Here is an 11646-nt window from a genome sequence, read left to right as displayed (position 1 = left end):
AAAAAAAAAAAAAGATATCTACCAAACAACAACTTAAAAAATAAAATTCTAAAAGAAAACCTTGTAGAGAATTCTGCTCTTGCAGAGGTCCTAAGTTCAATTCCCAGCACTGACATAGGACAGTTCACAACTGCCTGTAACTGCAGACCCTGGAGATGGGAAGTCCTCTTCTACATACCACACACAGACACATATGTATAATTACAATAAAATAAATCTCAAAGGGAAAACCTTGCAACTGTGCTATAGACAATAACTTAGCCCTGGAAGCATACAAAATAAAAGCAGAAACCAGATCAACTGCAATTAAGTCAAACTAAGAAAGTTCACAGGAAAAGCCACAATCACCTGAGTTAACAGGCAACTACGTGGGAAGTAACACTTCTAAACTATTCACTCAACAAAGACTTAATATCCAGGAGCTGTAAGGAACTAGAAAAACCTCAACAGTAAAAAGGGAAATAAGTGGCTGGAGAAACGGCTCAGTGGTCAAGAGCACTGGCTGCTTTTGCAGAGGACTCGGGTTCGGTTCCCGGAACCTGCATGGAGGCTCACATCTTCTGTAACTCCAGTTCCAGGGGATCTGGTGACCTCTACTTCTGGCCCCTGAGGGCACTCAAGGCATGTGGTGCACAGGCACGGGAGCAAAGCCCTCCCACACATCGGTAAAAGCGAACACATCTTCAAAAAGCAAACCATCTTATTTACAAACGGCTCAAAGAGCTACTGTTTTTCTCTGAGACAGGGTCTCATTAACGTAACCCAGCCTAGTCTCAAATGCTCAATCCTCCTGCCTCATTTTCTCCTGTGCTGGATTATAGGCCCATGTTGCCACACCTGGCTTGGGTTGAAGACCTGCACAGACATTCCTCAAAAGGAGATACACACACATGGCAAATCATATGAAAAACAGGCATTTAACTTATTATCGGGAAAACGCAAACCCACAGTGGGGTATTGTGTCATCCTTAGAATAGCTAATTAAATGAATCCCAATCCCAGGCGGAGCAAGCTTACTCCTATAACAATTCTAGCACTCAGAAGGCCAGGGTAGGAAGCCTGTCACATATTCAAGGCCAGTGAGGGATAGATACATAATGAACTCCAGACAAGCCTGGGCTTCTTCTGAGTGTGATCCTATTTCAGAAAACAAACAAATGAAGGACAGAAAATAGAAATGGAGGTGTAAGCCCAGCACTTGGGGAGGCTGAGGAAGACCAGCCTCAGCAACATGAGACTTTGCCTCAAACAAAGGAGTAAGCAACAAAGGTGGGTCAGCGGTTAAGAGCAGTACTGCTGCTCTTTCAAGGTCCCAGGTTTGAATCCCAGCACCCACATGGCAGCCCCCAGACTTCTGTAATCCCAGCGCCAGGGATTCTGACACTTTCTTCTGTCCTCTACTGCCACCAGACACAAAAGTGGTGCATGTACATACATGCAGGCAAAACGTGCACACACATAAATTGAAAAATAAGCCGGGCACTGGTGGCACGTGCCTTACCCCTAGCATCTGAGAGGCAGAGGCAGGGAGACTAGGTATGTTCAAGGCCAGCCTGATCTACATATCCTGTTCCAGGCTAATAGCTCTGTCTCAAACAGAACAACCACAACAAAAGAAGTCGATCAACTGACTGATTGATTGACTGATCAGTAAACGAATGAATGATCTGACCAAGCCGTGTAACTTAAAAGACACTCACATGACCACCATTGCTGTTACCTACCCCAGTGGGTCCTCTTAAGGACTGAACAGATTTTTTTTTTTTTCCAGAAAATCTAGTACTCTGTCATCGGGAACGGTTGTGATCATTACTATAAGGGAGACAGTGGAAAAGATGGCAGCAGGAAGCCATGAGAGAGGAGCAGCTCAAAGGGGGAAACACCAGAGGTTGGTGAGTTAGGGAGGGGTGAGAGGAGTGGGAAGCGACTGGAATTAGGCAGCTGGAAGCACTGTCAGCCAGAGAACTCCCAGTGAAGCGTTTGTGTCTCACCTGTTAGAGATCACAATGAGTTTATGTTTCAAATATTTCCTCTGTTCTTCAAAATTAACTGTGGGGATACAGACAGGAGATGGGAGAGATCAATTTGTTGGTCACACAGGTCAACGCTCCCCTATCGCAAGACGGTCCTGACAAGGCTACCTCCTTATTAACATGTTTGTGTGCACTGCACACAAACATGCCCTGCTTGTGAAGGGAGGGAGCCGGATCTATCAATATCAGACAACACTTTCATTCTAGGAAGGATGTATGTTAAAGACCCCAACCTTTTTCCTGGTAGTAGGACCCAAAAGCTTCGTCCCGAGGGATTCCGGGATAGAGGAAGCGGAGTGGGTTCTCGGGAACGTTCTCTTCGGCAAGAACCTGGTAGTGGCGGATGATCTCTGTCAGTGGGAGTGACTGTAGCACTTCCTTGGTGTAAGGCTGCACGGAGTAGATTTTACCTGAAGGACATAGTGTGGTAACATGAAGTGAGTGAGACTAGGCCCGGGGTTCCCAGACCAAACAGACACCGCCCCCACTCTAAGAGCGGACCTAGGGTCAGGGTGGGAGGGTCCGTATGGGGTGCCTGGCAGAAAGCAGACTGCAGGAATGGTATGGGGGAGGGTGCTGACCGTCATCCTGGTGCTCCACCCAAGAACAAGTAATGCCCCCTTCAGAAGTTTCACTGAAGCGCAGCAGGAAGGTGCCAGACATCATCTTCTTCAGCAGTCTGCGTTCCTGGTTGCGGCTCACAAAGCCCATGATGCGCCTGGAACAGACATCGGTAGACAGACTGAGGAGAGCACCCAGGTGAGGGGTGAGGAGATGGCTCTGCAGCGAAAGGTACCTCACGCCAGCCTGGTTGCCTGAGTTCAATCTCTAGGACCCACATGGTGGAAGGAGAGAACCGACCCCTGTAAGCGATACTCTGACCTCCACATGCACTCGGGTGTGCACGGGCAGGCGCTCCCACGTGCGCGCGCACAAGACAGACAGACAGACACACAAAATAAATACATAAAAATATAATAGGGTTGGGCATAGTAGTGAATGCCTTTAATCCCAGCGCTTGGGAGGCAGAGGAAAGCGTAGACAGACAAATGTGGTCTACACAGCAAGTTCCACGACTGTCAGCCAGAGCCACATAATAAAGACATACTGACACACCTCCGCGCCCCCACCCGTGCTCCCCCCGCCCCCGTCCCCGCAATTCTGTCCATTGATCGAGGAGCTCCCAATTTCTCTAAGTGTGCTTCCTCATGGAACTGAAGGTGAAAGTACTCCGCCACTCAGTGTGGTCAGAAGGGCTGCGTGAACAGAAGCACCCTGCAGGCTCCAGGCTCTGCAACACAGTGGATGCTTGATAAATTCAGACCACAACGGCTATTACTAATGGGGACTTGCACCGTATTGGGTTGGGTTTTTGGTTTTGGTTTTTTGTTGTTGTTGTTGTTTTCTTTCCCTTGTGCCACCAGGGGGCGCCCGAAGTGCAGTCCTGAGCTCAGTTAAGGAAACCGACGCCAGGCCTTAGCCAGGCCTTACCCATCTTTCCAGAGATCCTTCAGGTGGTCATGCACCAGCTCCAGAATTTTGTCCAGCCAGGTCCAGAAAGGGATCTTGCCAGGGGGGCTCTCTCGCTGAAGGAGGAACAGAGAGGCAGGAAGGGATGTGGAGCTGCCCGTGGTGGGGGGAAGGGAGGAGGTGGGCCCAGTGTTTGGACGGGGGACTAGCTAGCGGGACACAGGCTGCAGGGTGTTACCTTGCAAAAGTCTACCCAGGACAACAGCGCATCCTCCATCTTGCAGTTCTTTCCTGCGGATCACAGTCACAGACGGATGACTGAAGGAGGCCAAGGCCAGGCAGAGGACTCTGGTAGGGGCAAGCCAAGGCTAGGGAATGACCAAAAAGAAAAAACGGTACCAAACAGCTTGGTCCTCAGCATGCCCAGCTGCTCAGAATCGAGGCCTCGGCCAACGTAAGAGGAGAACTGCCAGCTGAGCACAGGTCCCAGCAAACTCCAGGGGGCTTTCGGAGCTTGGCAGAAGAACTGCTGGTTCTGCGGGGTTCGGGTGACAGGCTCAGAAGCAGCCCTTCCTGCCGCCTCTGCCCCTCACCCGCTCGCCGCCGCCTCCTCCTCCTCCTACCTTGGGATTTGGGCTGAGCATGTTGAACCAGAGAATGGAGGCCCAGGCAATGGAGAGTTGGTTCATGTTAGAAATAATCACGACAGGGAGAGTGTCCGTCTGGGAGGAAGACCGGAGTTATGGTGGAGAACGGGATGTTTATAACTGCAGGCATCTGCGTCTGTGCGTGGGCAAGGACACCCCACTCCAGGACGCTTCTGTTGGTGCCCTCCTTGACCCTTCCTTTAAATTTGTTGCCTTTCTCGCTCCCCGCTTCCCTTCACTCACCTGCAGCTTCATCTTCAGACCCTGGTACACGTACTCCACCACGAAGCTGATGACATGTAACTCCTCTGTCACTGCCAGCGGCCCCTGAGGGGTCACAGTGATCAGCGCCTGGTGAGTCCCTGGCCTCGGCTCACCGCTCCAGTGACCCGCCAGCCTTACCTTGTTGTTGCCCTTTCCTGCACCCACAGCGCGTTGCTCCACCAGAGTCTGCAAATTCAGGAAACACAAGGTCAGGAAAAGGACCCAGAGGCCAAGGTCTGGAAATGCCCCCAGCTCCTGCTCCTCCGGATTAGACTCCAATTCTTTTTTAGTTTGTTTGTTTTTGTTTTGTTCTGGTTTTGGTTTTTCCAGACAGGGTTTCTCTGTGTATCCCTGGCTGTCCTGGAAATCACTCTGTAGACCAGGCTGGCCTTGAACTCAGAAATCCGCCTGCCTCTGCCTCCCGAGTGCTGGGTTTAAAGGCTTGCGCGCGCGCCACCACGCCCGCCTTAGACTCCAATTCTTGCCCTTCTTACCAAGAAGCCGAAGTCCCAAATTAAGCCTTGTCTCTGGCCCTCCTCGGGGGTCAAGGTTTTTTGGTTTGAGGTCAGAATGTTGAACTTCCGGAAGCTGTTCCAGGGAGAAGATATGTGGAGACAAAGAGCAGTGTTAGTGTCTTTGTTTCTCTTTCCTTCCTTATTTCTTTGTGTAGCCCAGGCTGGCCTTGTATTCCCCTACAATTCTCTTGCCCCTTTGCTCCTAAGTACTGAAAGTTCTGGTGTGTTCCACCATGGCTTGCTCAGAGTTAGTTTTTTAAAAAAGCAGGAAAGGGATAGTGGGTTGACTCAGCAAGTAAATGGGCTTGCGGACAAGTTTGAAGACATGAGTTCGATTCCCAGAACTCCATGGTGGAAGGAGAGAACATGCCTACTAGTTGTCCTCTGATTTACACATACTTTCATATTTCTCTCTCTTATGTATGTATGTGTGTATATACACACACACACACACACACTCTCTCTTTTTCTAAGCAAACTGTAAAAAAAAATTTAAAATAAATACAACTTAGCAGTAAACCAAAATTCCACTTCACTTCAGACTTCCCCCTCTCCTTTTTTTGTTCATGTGCCCCCCCCCAATTCCCCTTCCTCCCTTGAACCCCCACGTGTGTTTGTGCAGGTCATAAACACATGTACATGTCCTTATCAGGCACTTACCCTGGTAAGTCTGAATTCCTGAAAAGAAAGAGAAAAAAAAAAAGTCACTGGGAGGTAAAAGTAGTCGGGAATTTGGTCTTGGTAGTGAGAGAGAGCTCACAGCAACATGGCATGGCCTGCCGCAAGCAAGAGACACGGAATCTCTGAGTTCGTGTCTGTGTTTGTCCAATGTATTGGCCACACCTGGCTGGTGGCGCTGCAGGACAATGAAACTAGTCTGGGACGTGGCACCTGGGACGTGGCACCTGGGACGTGGCACGGGCTCAGCGTGCAGGACGTGGGACGGATGGACAGAAGGCAGCTTGGGGATCCTGCCGTGCAGTGGGTACCTGTGCCTCCAGCCTGTGCCTGTTGGCTGTTTTATTCACATCCTTCAGCTGCCTCAGCTCACCTGTCGACAGAGACTTCTGCTTTGAGTGATTCGCTGCCTTCCTGGAGTCTCACCAGAAGTCTGCGGGGGGGGGGGGGGGGGGGGGGAGACGACAGATGATTGGATACAGAGGTCAATCTCAAATTTCGATACAGCCAGAGAGATGTAGAAAAAAGGTGGGGTTAGGAGGAGAAGGTGAACTGGAGGGGGGTAAAGTATGTTTTCACGAGGGACAGGATCTGCACCCTCAGAAGAGCGGAGGGGAAACGAGGTAGGAGCTCGCAAACGCAACCTTGTTCGGACGGTGAACTTGCTCCCGGTCTTCAGAATGAGGGGTCGGTGGAGAGTCTGGGGCATGCACGGCTGGGTTTCTACTACAAAGGACCTAAGGAAAGAGGTATGGAGAGAAGGTAATAGCTGCGTCTGTAACAACCATCTCCTCGTGTTTCTTGTTTCTCCTCCACAGAGGCCACCCAGGGCCACCACAGACCTTTGGAGCAGACGCTGAAGTAACTCCATGACTTGGGCATTCTGCAGGTCCACCCCTTGGCCAAACATGTCACCCTTATACCGAAGCATGTGACTCATGTCCTTCAGCTGCTTCAGTAGCTGCCGAAGGTGGAACAAGAACTTTGCTCCAGCCGTCAACCTGGGTAACAGAGTCCAGGGAGAGAGAATGTGTAAGTTTTCTGGGGCCCCACTGAGGCTCTTGAGTGTCCTCTCTTTAATAGTGTAGAGAGTCGGAAACTGACTTGAGCTAAAAAGAGCTCGGAGCCAGGTGTGTGATTTCATCCTCGTGATCCCCGGACTCTCAAGGTTGAAGTAGGAGGGTTGTGAGTTCAAGGCTAGCCTGGGTTATTTACTGTGATCCAGTCTTAAAAATAAGTAAAAGTAAACCCAAGATTATTGATGTAGCTCCTTTGGTAGAACAGGTACAAATCCCTAGATCTGATCTCCAACACTGCATCAACTAGGCACAGGGATTATACACCGGAAATTCGAACTCTGAGGAGGCGAAGGCAAGAAGACTCATTCATTTTCAGCTATAGACTGAGTTCAAGGTCAGCCTAGGACACAAGAGACCCCTGCCACAAACAAACAGAATCCAGGAAGCATATGGCAGAGCATTCAAAACAATATTTACTCCAAAAGATTAAACATAAAACCACTTTGACACACGAGTTTTATCAACATAATGACATTTAATTCTATTTTGTAAAGTGTGCGCATGTGTGCGTGCAGGGGCATGTGGCCGCCCGGGCATGTGTGTGTAGAGCCTAGAATTGAGTCTCTTCATTTATTCCTCCTCTTCATTTCTTTCAAGACAATCTCTCTCACTGAACCTGGACCTCAGCATTTTGCTTAAGCAGCTGGCCAGCAAACCCTGGCATCTGCCTATCTGCCCACCTGGGGCTGTGGCTATGCATACCTGGTATTGTGCCTAGCTTTTAAGTGACTGCTGGGGATTGAACTCAGGCCCTATGTGGCATAGCAAGCATGTTCCTGATGGAGCCATTTCCTCAGACCCTGGTGTGTGTGTGTGTGTGTGTGTGTGTGTGTGTGTGTTCAAGACGGGGTCCAACTATATACTCCAGACTAGCCTGAGCTTTTGGTTCTCATGTGTTTGTTTCACTAGGACCTGGATTACTAGATTCCAGCACCACGTTCACCTCAGAACCATCTTTTGTAAAGTCTCAGAAAATGTGCTGGTAACCTGAGACATGGCACAGTGGGTAAAAGTACTCATCAAGAAAGCTTGGCCATGGGCTGGCGAGATGGCTCAGCAGGTAAGAGCACTAACTGTTCTTCTGAAGGTCCTGAGTTCAAATCCCAGCCACCACATGGTGGCTCACAACCATCTGTAATGAGATCTGGCGCCCTCTTCTGGTGCCTCTGAAGACAGCTACAGTGTACTTACGTATAATAATAAATAAATCTTAGGGTCGAAGCAAGTAGGGACTGAGCGAGCAGGGTTGACCAGAGTGAACAGAGATCCTAAAAAATTCAATCCCCAACAACCACATGAAGGCTCACAACCATCTATACAGCTACAGTGTACTCACATGCATAAAATAAATAAATAAATCTTTAAAAAAGAAAAAGGAAAAAAAAAAAAAGGAAAAAACTGAAAGCTTGGCCACCTGGGGTTGTGTCCCTGGACCCATATAAAGACAGCAGCAGAGAACCTGCACATGCGCTCTCCCCATCATACAGACAGACACACGCGACAGACACACGCAGTAGTAGGAAATTTAAAGAAATGGTGTCTGGAGAGATGGCTCAGTGGTTAAGAGCTCTGTAAGAGGACCTGGATTCAGTTCCCAGCACCCTCATGGTGGCTCACAACCGCCACCTTGGATCTTTAATCCAGGGGATCCAAAACCATCACACATGCGGCAAAGCCCACTGTAAATAAAAATCAACTAGCAAGAAGCATTTCAATGTACGTTTTATAATAACCCATTTGCTTTCTTCAGGATTTATTTTTTTAATTTTTTTTTTTTCGTTTTTTTTTTTCGAGACAGGGTTTCTCTGTGTAGCCCTGGCTGTCCTGGAACTCACTTTGTAGACCAGGCTGGCCTCGAACTCAGAAATCCTCCTGCCTCTGCCTCCCAAGTGCTGGGATTAAAGGCGTGCGCCACCACGCCCGGCTCCAGGATTTATTTTATGAAGTGCATGTGGTGTAGCCCATCTCTTTAATCCCAACACTGAGGAGGCAGAGGCTGGAGAACTGGTCAAGTTCAAAGCCAGCCTGGGCAACACAGTAAGTCCCAGGTTATCCAAAGCTACAAAGTGAGACCTTGTCTCAAAAGCAAACTTCTTTCCATTGCTTCTTTACCGAAGCAAAGGCTGGACTCGGGCCTCCCTCAGTTGAGATGACGATGGATAAACAGAGCACGGTCGGTCAAACCAGAGAACCAGAGAACGGCAGAAGAGACCGAAGAGTCCTTGCAGCTGTTTCCCTTCCCCTTCCTGCCTTTCCGTTCTCCTTCTGGGCTGACAACCAAATCTGGGACTTGTGTGCATGGGAGAAGCACTGTGTGTGTCAGTTTGGGAAGACCGCATCTATCTTTTCCTCTTACCACTGTTCCAGCTGTTCCAGCTGCAGCTCGGGTGGCAGGGCTCCAATGCAGGACTTCTGCTGCTGCACCTTCCACTCATCCAGCTTGGGCAGCAATAGGTCGACCAGGGTGGTTAATCGGCCAACCAGTCCTTTGGAGATGTCCAGCACCTCCTAGGAAAGAGAGCTTCTGAGGGCTAAGTACCTCGTACCACTCCCGTCATCCAGCTGCCCCCATGACCCCCCTCTGCTACCCCCAGGTTCCCTGCTGTGCCCTGAACCCCCTCTGGTGTCTCCCAGTTTCCTGTTGCCCCCATCCCCCTCTCCCATAGTTCCCTGCTGCGCCCCCCCCCACCTCCCACTGCTGCCCTCAAACCCTCCCTGTCCTGGCCCCCAGTTCCCTACTGCCCTCTCCTCCCTCCCCCCAGTTCCCCACTGTCCCCTCTGTGCCCTGCCCCCACCTTTCTCATTCTGTCCACTTTGTTGGCTGTTGCCTGCACAAGCTGCGCCTGTTGGCTCTGATGGGGGTCCGAAGACAATGTCTTCTCTGAAAGGCAAGACCAAAACTCAGACCACAGGGTCCTTCTGCTCTTTCTGCCTCAGGGTCTCAGAAACAGAAAATGTTGGATGGGGAGGAAGGGAGAACCAGATAAAGTACAGGTATGTGGAATCCCACAGGCAAATTCTGGACGGACCAGAAGCACACTCAATCTGCTAAGGCAGTTTTCTACATAGTACCCCCCACCCCCGGCATTTGCTAACTATTCCTCAGGTCCACCCTTCACAACACACCCAACACCTCTACACCTCTGATGCTGTACTACCACCAGCCATATGTGACCACTGCTCTCTGGATCATTTAGTTTCTGTCGTCTGTCCTTCCCCTAGACCCCAAAGATGGCCCCTGTCCTTCTCCCACATTGAGTGGACCTACTTAGACTGAAAACTGTGTATCTGAAGCTGAAGACATCCTGTTCGTCCTTCAGCTGCCTGATGGATCTCACCAAAATCTGTAGAGGAGATGGGACCCCAGTGAGGCTGCTTCTGAGGGCAGGAAAACCGAGTCCTCCCCACCCAGCACTTGCCACACCCGCCAACCTCAATGTCCGCGTGTAAACCCTGGATTCGATTTTCAATCTCAAGCTGCTGGCTCTCCACTACTGCTTCAGGAGCTGGCGGGGGCTGCACCTGAATGAAGTAAGAGGTTCTGAACATGTTTGAACTCTGACTTGTTTTTTGTTTGTCAGGTTTTGTTTTTTTTTGTTGTTGTTGTGTGTGTGTGTGTGTGTGGTTTTTTTTTAAGATTTATTTATTTATTATGTCAGACACTCCAGAAGAGGGAGTCAGATCTCATTACTGATGGTTGTGAGCCACCATGTGGTTACTGGGATTTGAACTCTGGACCTTTGGAAGAGCAGTCGGGTGCTCTTACCCGCTGAGCCATCTCTCCAGCCCGTTTTTTTTTGTTTGTTTGTTTGTTTGTTTTTTGTTTTCAAGACAGGGTTTCTCTGTGTATAGCCCTGGCTGTTCTGGAACTCACTACACAGACCAAGCAGGGCTCAAACTCACGGAGATCCACCTGCCTCTGCGGCCCAGAATGCTGGGATTAATGGTGTGGGCTACATCCCCTCATTTCCACATGAACTCGAGAGTTTTCATCCTTAAAATCGGGACCTGAAATTTTACCGCAGAGGGTGGAGGAGATCCTGGTCTGAGACGAGCACCCTGACTCTCCTCCAGGCGCCTTGCTGTCCTGTCCCAGGGGCTTTCGAATGTCAACATCACACTAACCTCTTGAGCTCTTTGGGCCTGATTCAGAATCCTTTTCTCTTCCAGAAGAAGATTAAAGATCATCTCAGCCAACTGGGTAGGGCCATTGGGAAAGGTCTAAGTAGGAAAAACAGAGGCAAGGTCCCATTTAACTACCTTAGTGGCCTGCCAATCCAGACCCTGCCTTCAGTGTCTCTAGTATTTTTTCTCCTTCACAGTCCCTGAATCTGGAGTCAGTCCTTTTCTCTGCTAGGGACACTCCACGTCCAGACTCTGTACCCCAGCTCTTACCCTATACTCAAAGGCCAGCCCCACGCCACTATTCCCGGCTCTTCCAAGTACCTGAATGTCCCGGCTAAATTTTCGCAAGTTATGCTGTAATAAAAAGTGATTGGAGTCTGAGCTGTAGTGGTCCCACTGGTTCAGTTGATCCAGGATGCTGAAGTATAGCATGTTGGCCTTGGAGTCATCATTGCCCAGCGCAGCTTCCCTCCTGAGGACCGGGCGTGACAAGGGCTCTGTGAACCACCCACTGCTCTGAGATCTCAAACCCCTCCCAGGAAGTCTCTGAGACCCTGTGTGCTCAGGAGGAGCCACCAGAACCCCCAGTCCCTCACCAGTTCTGGTCTTCAATCCAGGCAGCCAAGTGCTGTCGAACATCCATTGGCAGGATGCTCTGTGAGTAGACCTGGTGTAACTGGTCCAGGAACAGGCTGTCAAGGTTCTGCAACATCTCCCACTGCGCCATTTGGACTCTGAGTGGAAAAGACATCCGTTCTCTGCTGGTCATTTTTTTTTTTTTTTAGAGACAGGGTTTCTCTGTATAGCCCTGGCTGTCCTGGAACTCACTTTGTAG

The 11646-nt window shown here is 49.9% G+C and overlaps 1 protein-coding gene across 3 annotated transcripts in view; it reads right to left on the bottom strand.

The window, feature by feature from the left end:
• Positions 1–11646, bottom strand: part of Stat2 (signal transducer and activator of transcription 2) — a 21904-nt gene that overhangs the window by 4919 nt on the left and 5339 nt on the right. For all 3 annotated transcript variants that reach the window (XR_003837798.1, XM_029482651.1, XM_029482652.1), the window contains exons 2-22: positions 11408–11545; positions 11133–11283; positions 10812–10907; positions 10119–10208; positions 9955–10030; positions 9482–9567; positions 9043–9194; positions 6450–6608; positions 6252–6344; positions 5981–6040; positions 5590–5607; positions 4909–5002; positions 4553–4600; positions 4394–4477; positions 4127–4225; positions 3903–4038; positions 3742–3794; positions 3525–3619; positions 2615–2751; positions 2267–2443; positions 1992–2049 (exon numbers count right to left, since the gene is read on the bottom strand). Coding sequence is in view for 2 of the 3 variants with exons in the window: in XM_029482651.1 (XP_029338511.1) it covers positions 1992–2049; positions 2267–2443; positions 2615–2751; positions 3525–3619; positions 3742–3794; positions 3903–4038; positions 4127–4225; positions 4394–4477; positions 4553–4600; positions 4909–5002; positions 5590–5607; positions 5981–6040; positions 6252–6344; positions 6450–6608; positions 9043–9194; positions 9482–9567; positions 9955–10030; positions 10119–10208; positions 10812–10907; positions 11133–11283; positions 11408–11538 (2093 nt within the window). In the remaining variant the exon portion in view is untranslated. The remainder of the gene's footprint in view (positions 1–1991; positions 2050–2266; positions 2444–2614; positions 2752–3524; positions 3620–3741; positions 3795–3902; positions 4039–4126; positions 4226–4393; positions 4478–4552; positions 4601–4908; positions 5003–5589; positions 5608–5980; positions 6041–6251; positions 6345–6449; positions 6609–9042; positions 9195–9481; positions 9568–9954; positions 10031–10118; positions 10209–10811; positions 10908–11132; positions 11284–11407; positions 11546–11646) is intronic.

This window comes from Mus caroli, chromosome 10 (genome assembly GCF_900094665.2).
Source record: "Mus caroli chromosome 10, CAROLI_EIJ_v1.1, whole genome shotgun sequence".
Taxonomy (NCBI): Eukaryota; Metazoa; Chordata; class Mammalia; order Rodentia; family Muridae; genus Mus; species Mus caroli.
This window is presented reverse-complemented; position numbering and strand designations above follow the sequence as displayed.